General features: G+C 44.1%; 2 protein-coding genes and 4 non-coding genes across 8 annotated transcripts in view; 2 read left to right on the plus strand and 4 right to left on the minus strand.

The window, feature by feature from the left end:
- Positions 1–6,715: 6,715 nt before the first annotated feature.
- On the minus strand, positions 6,716–8,930 carry LOC131266136 (ras suppressor protein 1). Its single transcript, XM_058268503.1, has 6 exons — positions 8,716–8,930; positions 8,418–8,468; positions 7,843–8,082; positions 7,693–7,775; positions 7,381–7,628; positions 6,716–7,310 (listed from the first exon to the last, which is right to left on the minus strand). The coding sequence occupies exons 1-6, from the start codon at positions 8,861–8,863 to the stop codon at positions 7,214–7,216; spliced, it is 867 nt and encodes a 288-aa protein (XP_058124486.1). The 5' UTR covers positions 8,864–8,930; the 3' UTR covers positions 6,716–7,213.
- Positions 8,931–9,097: 167 nt separating this feature from the next.
- Positions 9,098–9,170, minus strand: Trnak-cuu (transfer RNA lysine (anticodon CUU)). The gene has a single exon. It is a non-coding gene; the product is annotated as a tRNA-Lys (tRNA).
- A 578-nt stretch (positions 9,171–9,748) lies between these two features.
- Positions 9,749–9,821, plus strand: Trnaa-agc (transfer RNA alanine (anticodon AGC)). The gene has a single exon. It is a non-coding gene; the product is annotated as a tRNA-Ala (tRNA).
- Positions 9,822–10,219: 398 nt separating this feature from the next.
- Trnak-cuu (transfer RNA lysine (anticodon CUU)) lies at positions 10,220–10,292 on the plus strand. The gene has a single exon. It is a non-coding gene; the product is annotated as a tRNA-Lys (tRNA).
- A 3,071-nt stretch (positions 10,293–13,363) lies between these two features.
- The window catches only part of LOC131266116 (disintegrin and metalloproteinase domain-containing protein 10), a 51,488-nt gene continuing 45,828 nt past the window's right edge, over positions 13,364–19,023 (minus strand). For 2 of the 3 annotated variants that reach the window (XR_009178358.1, XR_009178357.1), the window contains 9 exons: positions 18,054–18,206; positions 17,825–17,985; positions 17,493–17,727; positions 16,877–17,399; positions 16,565–16,806; positions 16,209–16,490; positions 15,825–16,140; positions 15,222–15,636; positions 14,473–14,609 (listed from right to left, as the gene is read on the minus strand). Coding sequence is in view for 1 of the 3 variants with exons in the window: in XM_058268477.1 (XP_058124460.1) it covers positions 14,494–14,609; positions 15,825–16,140; positions 16,209–16,490; positions 16,565–16,806; positions 16,877–17,399; positions 17,493–17,727; positions 17,825–17,985; positions 18,054–18,206 (2,028 nt within the window). In the remaining 2 variants the exon portion in view is untranslated. Of the gene's footprint in view, positions 14,610–15,221; positions 15,637–15,824; positions 16,141–16,208; positions 16,491–16,564; positions 16,807–16,876; positions 17,400–17,492; positions 17,728–17,824; positions 17,986–18,053; positions 18,207–19,023 lie in introns of all 3 variants that reach the window. The other variant, XM_058268477.1, reaches the window with a different exon arrangement.
- On the minus strand, positions 14,802–14,874 carry Trnaa-agc (transfer RNA alanine (anticodon AGC)). Its single transcript has one exon. It is a non-coding gene; the product is annotated as a tRNA-Ala (tRNA).

Here is a 19,023-nt window from a genome sequence, read left to right on the forward strand (position 1 = left end):
CAGACCAGCGAAAAATTCGAACCAAGTGAAAAAATTAAAACGAACCTTTAAAACGCCGAGTAAAAGCACTGCAAGCAGGGAAAAACATCGTCCCGATTTCATGTTCATGTCGCATCATGTTAAACCGAACCGATCGGCACCGTTGATCGAATTCTCTGGCACCAAACAGACCCGACCGCCTCGGGCTCGGTAGCAGACAAGCAACCGACAGTGTCCCCTCGGTCCCAACATTCAAACACTCGGTGAAAGAGGAAAAACACAACGCACTCTCGCAACATAAATCGAACATCCGGCCAGAAAGGAGACCGAAAGTAGCAATATTAAATAAATAATAGCACCGGCACGCGATTAAAAACAACAAAATCATACACGCTCCAACCTCTCGCCCCACAGGGACCCTCCCTCCCCACCGCGGAGGGTTGGCTGAGGGTGCATTTTCCAATATGTTTTCCACACCGTCGCCTTCGGGATCACGAAACACGGAACACAAAGAGAAAGAGAGAGGGTAGCAATGAGGCCGGGAGTGAGGGGAAAATATGGAAAAATAAAAACGCGCCGATGAGAAAAAAAAGGATTTCTAACCACCGATCCTTGGAGCAAAGTGGAAATCGAGGAAAATTTCCAGCACGGCACATCGTGTGGACCCCTCATCGACGGTTTGTTGATTTCGACACGGCGCCAGATTAATCGCTGATTGAACAGGCTTCATTTCCATCCTTCTCCCCTCCCTTCCCCTCTCCCTCATCACTACCGGTTTCCGATTGGTTTTCCATGCATCCCTTTCGGTCCGCGAGGGGGAAAAAAAACCCCATTGCCGTTGACTGTTGTTCGAGTGAAAAACTCAACGGTGCCGAAGTGACTCTACATTTAAATCACACCATTCCCTGGCGCACGCACACACACACACACACACATGCATTCGCATAAACCCGTAATAAGCCCGAAGGCAAACAGCAAATAAAATATATTAAAATTCATCTGGTACCGCTTTTCCGAACGTTGGCGGTTGAGAGAGCGCCATCGCGATCGATGGAATCGAGGAAAGGAAAGGCCTCATAAAGTGTGCTTGTGCGATTGGATGATTTGTGTGCGAGGCAACAACAAACACGCCAAAAAATAATACAGTTTTCCCCCCGCACTCCCCACCCACATCAAACGTACCGGTGGAGAGTAGGAGTTAAAATGCATCCCGAGCTGAAAGCAGAATCCGAACGAGTGCAGCAAAAAGTCCCTACTCCGGTAATGTACCACCACCATGTGTGTGTGTGTGCGTGTATGTCCGTGTGTGGGCTTTCCCCGGTGAGGCAGAATTTCATCAAACGTATCCAAACCTACCCATTCCCCCTCCTTTCAACCGGATGTCGATGGAAATTGATCAGATTTTTAGCACCCAATTGGTACGGGTGGAGGGAAGCTGGGGGAGATTTCCCTGCCTCCGCCTGGTCAGAACGCACGGTGAAACTCGTTATCCTTCGCTGGTGCCACTTGGCTGCCCTCGCTTAGAGCCCGGGCCCGATAAAAGTTAATTTTCCCGTTAGGTGACCGTGTTAATTCGATTTATGAGCCACGGATGGTTTGGTGAAACGGGAAAGCAGCGGCCCTGGGGTGGCGGTCGGGTGAGGGCCGACGAAAATTGAACGCATACTGGCTCACTGTGGTGCTCCGATGCACCATCCACGTTGCGTCCCACGCGGCAATGAAAAGAAATGGAAAAACACTGAACCAACAACCGGCCCGAAATGCATCCTTTTTCCCGTGGCGTGGAAAGATGATGCTTGAATACTTTTCCACCGGAAGTGCAAAGGATGCGTCAACGAAAAAAATCATTATCGGTTCGGGTGTGCGTATCGATAACGGAAATTCCCTTCACGGGAGGTCTGTTTTTCCTTTTTTATGCTCACAGGGCTTCGGTTCGTTCAGCACATCGTTCTTTTGGAAGAAAATGAATAGATGAACATAAGGTCGGTGTTTGGTTGCTACGGTAACGACCGAGCCTAGCCATAGGGATTCCCTTTTTCCATCTGCTTTACCTGTTTGCAGTGATGTACCAAATTGAGCCTTTTATGATGCTAGAAAAAGTGTTGAATTTTCTCCCCAGATTACAGCGGGTTTTTGAGAGAAAGAATGTTTTGCTTTAAAACAGTTAACCGAATCAACAAAAATAAAAATATTGAACTCGAAAATCAGTCGTTTTCATTCACTATCTTTAAGAATGTAGCTAACTAGTACAAGTTTTGACTAAAAACAAAAAAAAGAGTTTAAAACTAAATTTGGACAATAATAAATGGAAAATTGAGTTCCCAAAGCCACACAACAATACGCTTTCCCCCGGAGCTACGGAAATAATTGCACACTTAAATTAACCCTAGGGAGATAGAGAGAGCATACTACCCGGGCTTCCCTTTCCTTCCTTCCCCTTCGCTTAGATGGCGCTCCGGCCAGTGTCACCATTTTCCCGGGGAAATTGCCGATCAAAGGGCACCGTAATCCAATTAAAGAGCAAATTTCCCACCACTCCAAAAAAAAAAAGCTGCCCGAGGTTTTCACACAAATGACACTCAATCATGTCACCGGCGACCAATTCTTAATCACACTCACACGGTCGCACATCCGATGAGATAATTCGGACAGGGCTGGGACGAAAAAACCAAAAGCCATCCGTATTGAAATGGACCGTTCACGGAGATATCACAAAAATTTCATATCAATCAGAAGGGTGGTGGAAAAGGAGGGTGGAAAACGGAATGATTATCATGAGTTCAGTGGAAAAAAAAAACCGGGCCCCATGTTTGTCACACCTTTCCGGCCCAGGGCATCAGCGAATTTTTCCCTCTCAATTTCACAATCCATTTCCATCCAGCGCCTTCTTTCAGTTAGTTAATGACTACACGGGATTGCTGCGAGCAGTGGAAAACAAAAAATAATTATTGAAAAGTGCAATTGAAATTAAACAGATCGACGACCGGATGCATGCACTCCAGGTGTGGAAGTGAAAAATAAAACTGAAAACCATCTCTACGAAGCACGGCGTGGCGGACAGCGTCCATTTCCGATGGAAAAACGGGACACGCACAACCAACGACAAGAAAGTACTAATAACAGATTTTCGAACGGCAAAAAAAGAAGCCACGAACCGTCGACAGGTGATTGATAAATTTGAATGAAATTTCCTACATTTCCCTCCTTTGGCACGGAAAAATAAAAAAAAAAACTACGCAAAAGCGAAAAGAGAAGCTAATAAAAATGTTGTTAAATATTTTATGAACCACCAACGAACGCACTCGATTAAAAAGCAAAAAAGCACCTACACGTGCACGAGTGCACGGTCGAACGCTTCGATGCACCACCACCACCGATTTGTGTCCCATCTTTCCGTTCATCCCCCCCTTCATTCCCCCTCTTCTTCCGGTAAGTTTTATTTTTAACACGAAATATTAAATTTGCACTTCCTCTCGTTTCCCAAACCACGCGGAGATGCGATGCATTTTTTTCTGCTACGTATCGATCCCGTGGCGTGTTGTGAACGCAGGATTCGGCCATTAATGAAAAATAAAGCATAGACCTCCCCGCGGGATGGGCTATGGGATCGGTTTCACCTGATCGGTTTCAGCAGAGTGCGGGATCGAGGCCGGGTTCGATGATTATGATTAATAATTTATCATTATCACAGTTGGTTGATTGTTAGCGAGCGAGCGATGCGCTGATGCATCCGAAAATGTGCATCGCAGTGCAGCTGATACGCGGAAGAAAGTATTAACCAATTTATCTCAGCTTCACGTTTTCGCTGATAGATCGTAGGATAAAATGCAGCTTACGCAATAAAAAGAAAATTGGAGCGATACTGGATTACAATGTGATTAAAAACGTTTTTTCAGTTGATGCTCGCTTCAAACTTTTAGTTAATTCTAACTTTCAAATACGTTTTAGCGCATGATGTTCAAATAACCATGACAACATAAATTGTTTGCTTAATACAACTTCGGTTTCTTTGCTCAACAATTTATAGTTTTAACTTCTCAAAGCATTTTATGTATTCGTTAGTAAGTAAAAAGTAATAGTTTTGAACTTCTATCACACTTTTTAAAAAGGTTTCCTCTGTTGCTTTACAGCAAATACTTTCGTGTATTGTTTGACGAGACAGCGTGAAGAAACTTCTTGTCCAGTTCAATCAACATGTTTGAAAGCTACCAATTGTTAAAAGTTAGCTAGATATTTCATTGTTCGATGGATTGAGGCAACCTCCTCCGAGTGTGTTTGATGAATTTATCACAATCATCTCATCCAACATCATCAACCGAAGGCAGCACACTTTGCAGCTCGTTTCGTTCGGCTCATTATTATTACGTAATTTCGCAAACCATTCCACTCCAACCCCCGGGCACTATCGGACGAGCAGTCGATCCTCTCAACAGACGCCATTAATGATCCTTTTCATCCCCCCGAAGACACCAGAGACCCCCGAGCCAGTTCCACCTCACCATCGGAGGTGGTTGTAAAATCAGTTCAAAACTTTCCTCGTCATCATCGCCCCCGGGTCACATCAGCCCGGAGGCCGTCTGTCTGCGTGGGCTTCCTCCGTCCGTCCAGCCAGGACAGACGGAAGAAAACCGCTCGGAAAATGAACTGCACAAGAGCTCTCAGAAGGAGGACCATCCCGACCGATCGACAGCTGTTCGGGCAGGAAAACGATTCGGCGAAGTGAATCGAGCCGGAAAACTACCGTACCGTACTCGTGCGTCATCCATCACGTCCCAAACTCACGGAAATCTTTATCCCAACGTAGGAGCAACGTAGTGGTGCCTTACAAATCCCTCTCCCCCCACCGGTCGGGGGTCAGTTGGCGAAAGTTTTTAACGACTTTTGCTAATCTTCCTCCCGCTGGCTTCATTGTGAAAGCGAACGCAACCAGAAGGTGTTTTAGTAGGTGTGTTTCTTTTCTTCGCTTCCATCCCGCTCGAGCGACATGGTTTTCCACGACAACTCTTGGGACGATTATTTTTCCCAACACCCAACCTTCTTAACGACCATCCAACGACGGCTGGTTTGAAGGGTTCATCTTTTTCGAAAAGAACAGCACTGCAACTGGAATGTGGATGCGGGAAATGAAAACCTTCACCAAAGGCACGTCCCGGACAAACTTCAGCTCGCATTCGATTGAATTAAAAAAAAAAAAGGAAAAAGAACCACTCGCCCTCAAACAAGACAGGACAAGGCCGGTCAGTATTGGGCTCGGGAACATCGGCTCCGTGCCTTTCAATGTGCAGCATAATTAATTTTTATGATCATCCTCTCATTATTTTATTTCTACACTTTATGCCGATCCCGAACCCTCGAAACGTTCAGTGCCGTGCAAAACGTTCTCCCCGAAGGCGTTCTCGATGATTTTCCTTAGGTCCGGTGGAGCCCTCTGGGCGAGGGGTTTTCCATCCGGTCATCCTTTCCGCACGTTGTTTGCGTGTACTGGAATGGTTCGAACGCCGCAAGGAAAGTGCATACCGTTGGTACCAACGCGTTGAATTTATTCAACATTTCAACAACGCTTCACCGAACGGGTGGGCAATCCACGGTGGGTGGGATAATGTTGGCGTGCGCTCCAAATTGTGCTTAATTTTTGGCTTCTCCTTCTTCTGCTCACTGCAAAAAAAAAAAAAAGAAAAAGCACCGGAAGCTTCCCGTTAACGTACGGTTAACGTTTTAAGGCACCATTCATTTTATGCGCTTTTTATCCCTCAATCATCCGCAACGATGAAGCGAGCAACGGGAAAAACTACGAACTCCGGAAGCTGCATTGGCCGTTGTTAAACTGCAGTTTAAATTTATGAGGTTTCATTTACGATGCTTCGGTAAATGTTAGATGATTACACTCCGCCGTTAGTTTATAAGGAATATGTACCACTAATCATTTGACCATTTCTGCAAATGGAAATGACGAGCCAAAACCCTTTTCGATGGAAGCAATCAAGTGGATCAACCTTTACTGGGAAGGTATGGTTTTTATACCGGGTTTTTTTATGTATATTTGAATGTCATTTCAGCAACAAATGCATTAAATAATCAAATCAACATGTATCTCTTTCCTAGAACTAATCGGTTCAATCAATTTAGATTGACACAGCCGAACGTTGGTTGTACTTTCTGCGATCGATAATTTACTACACCTTTTTTGTGTAAGATATATGTTGAAATGCGTCTTATGTAAGATCTTCTTTTCCATTCCAGATTTTCTTCGCTCGAGGATGTATTGGGGAACATTTTCAAGCTCGCCGAAGCGCCACGCGAGACGGCGGTGCGATTGAAATTAATAGCGTACGTACACGACCAACTTTCAAATTGCATTACTCACACTAATTAGTGGGAAAGTTTTATCCTTTCGCCACCGCTTTCCAAGAGCGCACCGTACCAAAAAAGAAACTTTGGCCAAATTCGAGTGTCGTCCTTTCGATACCGCCTTGTTTCCGGACGGTTTGGCAAAGATGGGAGATATTTATAAAAATTAACTTTGGGGTAAATAATTGCATGATGGAAAGTTTTGTTATTTCACTTCCCGGTGTAAAGGGCGAGGGACATTAAACCAAGAGAAATCTAAGCTTAAGCTACGTTAGTCTCTTAGGATATATGTACTTCATTTCAATGGGAGTAATATAAAGATCGGAAGAAAATATATAATCCCTGTTTTGCTTACGATCGAAGTAATAAAACTAGCAGCTCGTAAATTAGTTCCAGACACATCGATTTTATTATCATTTTAATTGCATTACTTTGTCATTGCTTTTAGCTCGCTAGATTACACACATTTAAGGCACTCATTCGTTCGAAGGATCGTTTCCGCGCACTTCGCATGGCGTCAACTCTTCCTCGCCTTAAGTCAATGTTAATTAAATTAGTTTACCAAAACTATGTGCCTAGATACACCGAGTGTAGTGCGGACGTGACTATGTTCTGATTATCTCTCTTCTTTTAGTAGTAAGTTTGAACACGAAACATTTGTTTTCACAGTTAAGTCGCTTTCAACGCGTCAAAGAAATTGGCGCGGATTACTTTCCGGTGATTCGTTAGTGTGCGATACATAATAGTTAAAATTGAAACATTAAATAATGATTCGCACTCAGAACATGGAAGAAAAGCTTCGTTTAGAAAGTTTAGTTGGCACTGGGATGAGGTGATCGTGTACAGAAACGATCGTAATCCGCCGCTGGGATGGTTTGAAATGGATCTAAGAACGGGCTCGGGATGCCTTCTTGGTTTTGTCGGATTTTGGAGGAAGATCACCGGACGTTTTGCCACCGGATTGTGTGTGACGATTGTAGAGGCTTTAAAAGAAAGGTGGAAATCAATTAGTTATCGAATCAATTGGCAATCGACCCTTATATCAACACTCACATTCTGTAAGCCTCCGTTTTGATGTATTCCAGCACGTGACTGATACCGACCAAATACTGCTCTGCGATGGCGGTTACCCAAGGATTTTCCTCCATCTTAAGCACCGACTTTGGTCCCGGCATGTCGAGGTTGGCAATCTCGGGCGGCAGCACACTCAACCGATTGTTCTGGATGTGCAGCTCACGGATGCGGGTGAGTTCACCGATTTCCCGTGGAAGTTCCAACAGGTCATTGTCACGAAGACCAAGCTAGAAGCAGGAAAGTTTCCATTGTATTGAAAACGATAAATCCTTAAGAAGGTGCCATGCTTACAATTTGTAAATTCTTCAAGTTTTTGATTTCCTTTGGCAAATATTCGAACTCATTATCGCCAAGATAGAGCGCACGGAGGGAATCTACAATGATTCAAATGAAATAACTGAAAACAACTTCTCTCAAAGACCAGTTCCAATTGTGACATACCCATCATGAAAAAGTTGCCCGGAAGCACATTTTCGTTCAGGTTGTTGTACGAAAGATCCAGCACTTCTAGCACCGGAAATGCACCGAACCCGCGTGGCAGCGTATTGAGACGATTGATCGAGCAGTTCAATATTCTAAGCTTTGGCATCGATGACAGCGACAGGGGCATCTCTTCCAGGTGGTTGTTGGAAAGGTTCAATATTTCCAAATTGATCAGATTCGCAATACCGGGCGGAACAACTGAAAACAACGTATTTTTGGTAACGTAAATTTGCTCCAAAATAATTTAGATCACATTCGGAGGTTCATTCGTAGGTAAACAAAGTGCCAACAAACGTCACTTGCAAAATGTCAAACGCCAATCAAATGAACACAAAACGATGAGTTCATCGCATCCAAATAATCTCATTGAATTTCAGAATTTTTAAAAATGTAGCACTTTTTTACGCTTAACTCTTATTGCACATGGTGAATCACACACTTTGCAGTTGTTTGTAGGCAATGTATATAACTTTACGGTTTGTAAGTTCCTGCGAACAACACTATTTTCAGAACAACGCCCATCTGTTACTCACTCTTCAGTTTGTTGTGGCTCAATGTTATTCTCGTCACAAACACCATATTTACTGGAAAAAAGGATAAACAGGATTAGCAACATACTTAACATACTTTCACGTTTAACTAGAAGCTACAGGTAATTTTGATAAATCTCCTGGTGTTTCCATTTCAAAACAAACCCCACTCCCAAAACATCTTCCCTCCCCAACCCTCCGCGAACACTCCTTCACACAAGGCCAAAAAACTAGTTTTTACCAAAATAGGAAATTCCTGTTCGCACAAACTTGACGTTCCCCGTGCGGCCACGATACTCACGCAATCCAGGCAGCTCGTCAAAGGTGGAAATGTTGCGATCCACCAGGTCAATTTCGCGATTTTTGTTCTCGCGAGCCTCATCTAGCACTTTCTTTGCCTTCGACATTTTGTTAGCTGTCACAGGTAAACAACTGACGGGTTGATTCATTTTCTTGGGAGGAAGATGTTGACCAGATGCGAAAAAAAAGGTTAAGACAGCAGGTTGCAGCAACCGTTGCGCGTTGATTCACGGACGAGACTGATCGCGGAGTTTGTGAGAAGATTGATCCTAAACGATCGCCGGTTTGTAGTGCGAGCGATCATGCGCGAATGCGGTGGGGGAAGCAAACTATTAATGGCACACAATATCCCTGTGGTGCGTGCGAGCAAAAAAGGATCAGTGCGCCCAACGTGGGGCTCGAACCCACGACCCTGAGATTAAGAGTCTCATGCTCTACCGACTGAGCTAGCCGGGCTGGTGGGAGCTGGCTCGCTAGAGGCGTATTTAAACCAAAGCAGAAACAATGATCGTGAGATCGTTAAAAAAATGTTTAAAATCTTCCTATTCCAATTTGTATTAACTTTATCTTATGAACTTCTAAATCATCGTCATTCATTTACAGAATTTACAGAAATTTAATGATGACAAAATTGAATGGTAAATTTGAATGATAAAATGGTATATAGCCTTATCTTACCAGCCGAAGCATGAGGTAGAAAAATATACTACTGATATACATTTGTTTGCATGATTTTTGTTTTGCTTAAATTGTTCTATTACTGCGACTCTGAAATAACGTCCGACAGCACAGAAGCAGTAAAAATAAACCAGGAACGAACACGAATAATCGGAAGTCTACTGTGCGTTATACCACTGTGTTATACAAATAAGAAAGATTATTGGCACATCGATGTCCTCATATGTTAACGTAATAAATAAATAAGAATTGATTGTGATTTTAAAAGTTCCCAACTTTACCATAAATTCAAGTTAAAACTATGTTTGTAACCATTCTGCGAAACTGTTCTGTATTGACCTCCTATATCCTTATCAGGGGGTGTAGCTCAAATGGTAGAGCGCTCGCTTAGCATGTGAGAGGTACCGGGATCGATACCCGGCATCTCCAAAGGAAAAATACTTTTTTGGATCGAAGTGATCATGCATATTGCACTTTCAAAAGAATAAAACAACTTTTTGTAACATAAGTTTTTGAACCATAATCATAAGTTAATAATGACCCAATAGGAATAAGCAAACTACAAATTAAAAAAATGACGACTACCTTTTGTATGAATATTCTCTGGAGATCATCGTTCCATGAGAATAAAAGCACTTTCTAAACAAAATCTCTTCATTAGATAAGACATTTTAACACAGATTGAAAAACTATGCATAATTCCCATAAAAATAAGCTAGATAGGAACAATCATGCACAACTATGTAAACATGCTGTTGTATCTTTAAACAGCACAACATGTTCGGACGTCATGTTCAAATAATGCCTTAAACCCTCGATCCTCACCAGCCCGGCTAGCTCAGTCGGTAGAGCATGAGACTCTTAATCTCAGGGTCGTGGGTTCGAGCCCCACGTTGGGCGCGCTGATACTTTTTTGTTCGCACGCACCCAGGATTGTGTGATTACTCGAAGCCGAAGCCTCACGTTTTGGGCGCACAGATATTTTTGGGATAAACTTGAATTATGTTATACGCACATCTCTTTTTTTTCAATAGGATTTTCCTTTATTGTATCACTAATTCAAACTTTCAGACTTTCCCTTCGGATCCCTACATTTCCTCAATATTCCTTTTACATTGTCCTAAACATGGGTGGCGAACATTACACCGCGCACCGCTCGATTCGGCATTTCCTCCTGCTCTCTTATATATTTATCGTGTTTTTTTTCTTTCTTCCCTTTTATTCCACCTCCTTTCTCTCTTACTTCGAACACTATTTACAAACATTTACAAATAGTTACAATAATAGAAACATACTTTTTTCCTCTTTTCGCGTCCCCATCTATCTGGTTGTTTTTTTTTCTTCTTCTTTTTTTACTTACTCACAACATTGTTGGCGATGCATAAACTATTCATTCTCGTGTTTCTTGTTTTTTTTTTCTTGTCACTTTAACCCTTCGCCCTATGGTAGCATTACTTCCTTTTGCACACCCACTCTGCATTCAATGGCAGAGTTTCTGTTGAGAAAAATGTCTCCCACTTCTTCCACACTAGGAGCTTTTACAAGGGCCTTGATGAAATAGTATTCCACACTTATACGCGACGCACAACTTCTGCAAAAGGGACATAAACCTAAAGGTCGACTCACACCGGGTGCCACCAATCGGGCGAAATCCATCACGCACCATGGCGCTCGTAACAATCACAAGTATAAGTCTAAGTAAGTTATTAGATCAATTAGATTTATGCCATCAACGACGACGATGACGCGTGTGGGATGTGTTTCGCTAATTTTGTCTTTCAAAAACCTTGCTCACGGTGGCGCGCTAGCCCCCTTTTTCCCTCCCTTCGCCCTGGTCGAGTTTTCCTCCCTCATCCCTTACTTTCCCTCATCACACACACCCGTATCTATCGTTCAGTTTGAGTAGGAAAACATATTTGAGATTTAATTTTACGAAACCAATAGAAAGCAGTTTAAAAGCAATTTGAATGTATGCTCTTGCAGTGTTTATGGGAACACAAAAAAGTATGATGAGATAAACTATCGCAAAAGTATCTGCTTCGTTTTGTTCTCGTCGAATCTGGCTTCGGTCGGATGTTGAGCATTTGGAAATGTTGGAATATACGTACGTTAACATAAGCAGATCTTACTGTTGTATCAGAGTTTTATCATTTGAGGCTGATTGCTTAGCAGAGTGAAAGCAAAAAGGGTACAAACAACATCATATAAAAAACAAATGCATCAATCCAAGAACAACAATGACAACTTTTGGTTTCGGTACATTAACTTAAAGATATAACACCACTCCAATCCCATGGCGCACACGTACACGGGAAAACTGCATAAAGTTTGATTTGAGCATGCCGGTCTTGTTATCAACTACAATTGTTCCGACCGATGTTTGAGTGTACGGAGTACGGCGCCGTCGGTGGAGGATTGCATCCTGACGATTCCTTGTGTTAGTTTTGGCAGGGAGCAGTTAGTTTTTCGAGCTTTAAACAGTGCACTGTTTGAAGGTGTGGAACAAAAAGTTGGTTCTTGGGAGATGTTCCTTCCACTTTGCATTTCTATGTTTCCAAGGGGAATGTTTTATGCTATTCATTGAGCCATCGTCTTCGGACTGTGGAGGGGGTCGACTATTTGCTGCTTAGGACACTCTATTGATTATACTTTGTGTAACACGGTTTGCTTCTTCGTTACTCTCCTTTTGGTTTTGCATAGTTTTGGGGAAGCGGTTCCACTTTCTAATGGGTGCGGGCGTTTGAGTGAGTGTTTCGTTCGCCTTTCTGTTTCTCTCTCTCTCTCTCTGGGGTTAGGTTTTAGAAAAATATATATCACATGTATCCGCTTTAAATATTGTTCCTACTATTTGCCCATTTCTCGCGCCTCCCCATATCTCGGTTCGCTCCGTTAAGAGTTTTCTTCTTGTTTGTTTCCTTGTTTGTTTTTTACTTCAAACAATAATAGTTTGTCTTGCTCCAAACCAATTTTTACTGTTACGAACTAATATTTCACTATACTGTTTCCACTCCAGCTGGGTTCACCTCAGGAAGTTACGGTACTTTTGATTTCAGTAGTTAATTTAGGAGGAGGGTATGCATAAAATAATGAGACATTTCCAAAATACTTCGTCGCTATATTTCTCATCCCTTTTATCTTGCGTGTGTTTTTACCACCCTCATTTCATAAAGAAAAACTTAATGGAATCAACCTACAAAATAAGCGTTAATTTAAATTCCCCTGGCATGATTTCTCAACAAGCAAATTAATGACCGAAATTTATGATTACGCATTTGTGCGGTTAAGAGATTTGCGAACTTAGATCGAGCTGAGAATGTTTTCGAATGGTTTTTGTTTGTATAGTTAAATGATAGTGCATAAAAATACTTAAAATGAACGAAACTTTTTCAACATTCATCTACTCCACCAGCGCTCCATGAGATTATTTTAGTTGAAGTAAATAAATCTACCAGTCCTTCACAAACACACGCACGGAACTCTTCAAAATTTTGCTAGTCCAAGAATCTCTCTAGGCAGTTGCTCTTAAATACTGTGTATTTTTACTTGCTCCTACAACTCCACCATATCGTTTGCATCTTTTCCTTTCACAATTTGTTTTAATGCTCTCCCCCGATCAGTGTACCGTATGTGTAGTTTTATTACAATATTGTTCTCTTTGCTTAACAAGTTTTCTTCATTCCTTTCGCGCACAAGATGATGTCTTTTTTACAAACTTTTCCCGTTTTGTTTCCTTATTGTTACTTTCGTTTTACTCTTGTTTCGTTCGGCTTTTTTTTTCTTCTTATATTGCTGGACCCAGAGGTGAATAATGTTTTTTGTTTATTTGTTTCATTTTTAATCTTTAACGGTTGTTTACGCTTCCTCCCTCCCTTCGCTGTACATGCCCATGCCTTGGCTGTGAGACTCGTTCATTCTTTAAAGTCCATTTGCTCCCAAGTCCGCTAACCGGATCATTATAGAGGGTTTTGTTGAAAGGCTATAGGTTGTTTTAAATTTGCTTTCATTTGTCATTTTATTGAAAAACTCAATTCAAAATGTGTATCCCACAAATGCTTCCTTCGTTCGTCTGATGTGACAGTAAAGAATCACACAGCAACGCAAGATTATTTTCTTCTTTTTGCTTTAACATAGAAAAGAAAGAATGATAAAAGGTTTGAATGTAGTAAATAATGTGAAGGAGCAACGAGCACACTTTTTCCACTGCCGTTTTCCCAGTCCCCGATGGAAAGTGAGTTAAAAGGAAAATGGGCAGCAGAATTTCACCGAACTATATTTGTTCCGTAAATTCCTTTGCTAATCACATATCCACGCTCATCCCTCACAGACATCGAATCAACATACATTCGTTCTATCAAACAAGCTGATTTGCTCTTTTCATAAACAATTGATACGAGATAAATTTCATTCCAGAGTAAAACGATCAATTTGATTCAATTAGTCTATACAAACGGAGGTCGAAATATACGGTTACGGTTTCAATTAAACTTGAATTTTGTCTTTCCTCTGCCTTACACTATATTGCCGATGATGTCGGGGTTGACTGATTTCTTCCATTTCTCCCTTCCAGTTTCATGGCGACCCACCCTCTTATGATGATGCCGGCACTCGTAAGCGACACCTATTGAGCTAGGGAAAATCACCCTTTAGATCCTTCTTCGCTTCCCGTCAGACTCTCGCGCGAACCAGTGGTGGTATTTTGATTTAGAAAAATAAACATATCTTACTTATATTATTAATTACTACCATTTGAGAAACGGAGGAAGAAAAAGTGTCCGTCGATTTCCAACTTCCTCCTCGAAACACGCCAGTCCTGTGTCTCGCGAGTTTCCCCCGGTGGGAAAATTAATGGAAGAATAGTGTGTGTGTGTCTTGTGGGTATGATGAAATCGTAAACGCAATCGATGGCTTGTGGCTGGAGGATCGGAGGAGGAGACTCATCAGCCGCGAATGCTGGAGAATACAATTACGATGGTTTTCGGTTTCGGCAGCGTCGGCGGTAGTGATCGCTATGCTGATGTTGATGACGGCGATCGGCGCATTTCGCGTCCGTGAGCCTTCTGCTGCCGTCGTTGCGGTGGTCTCGTGCTTGATAACGACCTTGTCAAACTTTATTGTTGCCGTACGGGCGCCGTGGCGGTTCGTACATTCCTCGGTCCGGGTAGGCTTCGGCGTACAGCTCCGCGTTGCTCATGCGACTATAATTCTGGGTTGGTGGTGCTGTTGTAAAGGAGGAAGAAACGATGAGTTATATTAGAGAAATAGGATATATTGGTGCATTGTTATGATGTGTTTCATTGAGAAGTACCTTACACCAAGTTAAAACATTGTTAAAAAGAGTTAAAAGTGCCAGCAAGAAAAATAAAATAAAAAGCGGTGACAAAAAAGTCTCGAAAAAAAGATTCACAAGATTGGAGATGCCGGGTATCGATCCCGGTACCTCTCACATGCTAAGCGAGCGCTCTACCATTTGAGCTACACCCCCTGATGACAGAGGCCGCGCAATGAACATACAAGATCATTTCACTCCATGATCTTCAGCTATTCTATATAGATATTTACAAATGTTATACAAGCAAATAAAAAATGTTTCTCAAATAGAATGAAATGTATATCGTGGTGGTGCATGACACTGAAAGATATGTTCTGTCTATACGATTGAGAAAAAGAGAGGTCGAATGGGAGGTGAAAACGAGAGAATGGAGATTAAATGATATACTCAATATTAACCTTCCTCGATCAATATGAGTTTAGTTGACGAATGAATGTTAGTTGAACGTGATTGAAAGAAAACAAAACTTAAAATAAACGAAAGATAAAGGAAATGCTTACTGTTTGGTTTTGACTGTACTAGCGGTTGCGTCAGGAAAAGGCTTCAAAAGTTAATTCTTCGTGGACAATCAACCACGCCAATGTAAAACCTTTTTTCCTGCCACTCAACCAACATAAAACTTTAAGCCACTATTCGTGTGTGTCTCACACTTTTTATAATTCCAACACGGTGGCGGGAAGGACATACGAGCATATTATTTATCAGCAAACAACACCGGGAGAGGAGACGTCACACGAATTTGGCTTCAAGCTTTGAGGAATTGTACTTTTCGTTCTAGGGCTTGCTTTAACGACAAAGAAAACAAAAGGGGCTTCTACTTCTTGTACACAACTGTGGCACTCGACGAATTGGCTCGCCCTCCTTCACGAGGGTTGTTGGAATTTGATTTGCGGGAATGTTGTTTACTGTGATGGCCTACAAAAAAAAAAAACAATTAAATAAAAATAAATCATAAAATAAAATAAAAATAATGATGAACATATAAGAATCAAATTAAAACAACGAGAAACTCCTAAACTTTGCAGGAGGAGGAGATCGCACGAGATGAATGAGAAGTTGACAAAAAACAATAGACATTGGACAATCATAGAGAGAGAACACACCTTTCGGTGGGTAGTATTGTTGGCCACGGCCTTCGCCATACCCATGTGCTGGCACTCGGGAACTGTTCGACGGTCGGCTGTTGCCGCCGGACGAGGAGGTCGTGTGTCCGGCGACGCCACCGTTGCGGATCTCACCACCGCCATGAACATCGCCGTTGCTGCGCGTCCGACTACCGGCACCACGGCCTCCGTTACGTTCACTACGACCTCCCCCACCACCACCGCCTCCACCTCCTCTATCGCCGGCACTGCGGGAGCGTTCGTTTCGCGGCACCGGAACACTCCGTGGACCCGCACCGTTGTGATGATGCCGACGCTACAAACAAAACAGGTTCACAGTTAGTATCGATCGCTTCCGTTAGTAGTGCGTTTAGTGACACAAACCATCATTCGCAGCGTGTTCATCGGACGACGGAGCGTGTCCGAGATCCGGTAGGCGGCCGCCTTCTTCGGGTTTGAGCTTGGCGTATGCACGGCGCAGCACTTGATAAAAATGCCCATCAGGATGATAAAGCCGATGCCGAACATGCACACCAGATACCACCGCTCCGTGGCCCATTCGGCCACCGTCTGGAGGGTTTTCTTGTTGAACAGCAGATTCTTCAACCGCACCAGGGCACCCTCGGCGTCGACGGCACGGCACTTGAGAAACACATCACAGTATCCCTGTCCGGAATGGAGGCGAAAGAATTGACGAATCAGAATAATGTTTGGGATGTTTGGAATGCGAATTTCCTTACCTGGAAGTTATCACAGGGCGAGCCGGGCCGCAAGCTGTACCCGCCATCCGGAAGCCCGTAATCACGGGCAAACTCGCTCGTACTACGACACGTACTGGTGTCGTTGCCATTCTGGCAGGCCAGCTCGCACAGCTTGCGCTTGTCGATGTTCGGAATGATATTGGACGTTAGGAAGCATTCCGTCATGTTCCACAGCAAGCAGATCGAACCGGAACATTCACCTTTGATGCACAGCTGGGTTCCTGTGGGGGGAAAAAAAAAGTTTTTTTTTTTAAGTGAAGAAGTCATTACAACCCCGTTTGTGCTACTTACCATTGTTACACTTCGTCTTATCATCGCGTGGCCTCGGCTCCGGACACTCCGGCGTCGTACCGTTGCAGGTGGATCCCCAGGAACACTCCGTCTCCTCCTTGCACGTCACCCTCGCATCGGACGGTATAAACCGGCACGTATTGCTATTACAGCAAGGGCCCTGCGATGGGCTGCACTGCGTACGGGCCCGCCGCCCACAGCTCTGGGCCGTCGCGTTCTCGATCTTCATCGCGTCGGTCATTTCGCGCGGGTAGCAGCACTTATCCATGCACTCCTCCTCGTTGAACCCGCAGTCACACTCCTCCCCGATCTCGACGATCTTATTGCCACAGAACGCACCCTCCGACGCCTGGAAGCAGTTGCGCTTCTTGTTCTCATCGATCGCGTCCAGCACGTTCGAGATGTTGCGCACCGAGCAGGGCGAAAACTTGCCATTGTTCATCCGGATCCCGCTGGTGGCGCTGGCGAACATGATGAAATTGCCGTTGTTTCCGCCGGGTCGACATTCCGCCGGATAATCGTGCTGAAAAGAGGAAGGGAAGGTGCAAAAGAAAACACTTGAAACGGTCCTCTACCGGATGGAAAGTGACTCCATCCCAGCCATCACAACACGTACCGGTGAGCCAAAGTTGTGCCCGATCTCGTGGGCAAGCGTCAACTGGGACACTTTCGGTGGAACGCGCGTGTTGTAGTTGACGAAGGTGATGATGCCGGTGTTGAGCGACCGTTTGGTGCTCTGGTACAGCCCACCGACCGTTTCCGTGTACGTTTTGTACTTCTCGCAGATACCGCCGGACGCACCGGATGCGGAAGCAACCCAAGCCAGGCCTAGCGTGCCACCGGTGAAATCTCTGTTAGCGAGTACGGGGGAGGGGAAACAATAATGAGAAAAAATCTTCCACACATCCCGAAACTTCTTAGCACGTTTCGGCAAAAAAACAAACATACCTGTAGGTAAACACGTACGCCAAGCAGAACGCCTCGTGGTTGCCGAGGGAGTGCAGGTTGAGAAAGTTCGACACGTCGATGTTCTCCAGGCAGAGTGGATTCACGTCACCGTCGTGGTTTTCCTGGCACGACGAATCGTCATCTATTTTCAAACGTTGGACCTGCGATGGAAAACAAGAGAGCTGAAGCATATGTTCCATTCCACCAACGCCGGCATATAAACTCTTACCTCAAACCGAATGTTGCGATGTTCTACTCGCCCGTCGAACTTGGTATTACGATAGATGTAATTAACGGCAGTGATGTGATGTATGATCAGCGACAGGATTTCCTCGCGCGTTTTCTCCTCCAGCTCGAACTTTCGTCCACCCCGGTGTTGATGCTGCTTGGGAAGAGGGCCGAACAAAAGTTGACAAAGAAGCATTAATTAATTACACTTTTCGTTCGTTCGTTCGTTCGTTCGTTCGTTTGTACGCTCGTGTACCAATTTACCATCTCTTTGCGCGCTCGGCCATTACCATGACCGATACACGCTAGTATCCGTAACAGAAGCTGAAGCATATTTCAAAGAAATTGTCAAATAAAACTTACTGGGCGCCTCCTCGGTCCGTATGCGTCGCCAAACTTGACTAATTAGTCTTCCAAGTTCCAAAAGACCGACCACCCGACCACTGGAAAGCGCTACTGTATTTCCGTTCGGCGTTCGGAAAGAGTGACCCACGAGAAGGTATGGAAACACCCTGCCTGCCTGATGTGATTTATAATCACTGCTCTGTGTGACGCCTTCGGAAGTGAACGCAAGGGGGTCGAGTGCCAGTGATAGCGCTGTTCTCCGAAACCGGCCATTCAAGCCTGTCGTCCACAAAACCCAGGGATCGATAGCTGGTCGGGCGGATTGGCGGGGGAAAAAAGCAGCCGACCATTGCAAGGCGGTTCACGGACGGGTGTCAAAGATGTCAGATAGGATGAGAGATCGAGGGCCCGGGCCCTTCTCCTCTGGGAAGCCATTTACTTTACTTGGGGAGCCATCTCTCGAAAGTAAGCCATTGCAATCTGCAATCTTTTACCCTCAGCTGTCGGCCGCCGACGAGCAGACATTATTCACTTTGGCCATCAACTTTGTCTCTACGGCGCACACACAAACACACGAAAGGGCGTAGGGAGGCCTATGACCGGATGTAGGATCGAACGATGGGCTC

The sequence above is a fragment of the Anopheles coustani genome, chromosome 2 (assembly GCF_943734705.1).
Source record: "Anopheles coustani chromosome 2, idAnoCousDA_361_x.2, whole genome shotgun sequence".
Lineage (NCBI taxonomy): Eukaryota > Metazoa > Arthropoda > Insecta > Diptera > Culicidae > Anopheles > Anopheles coustani.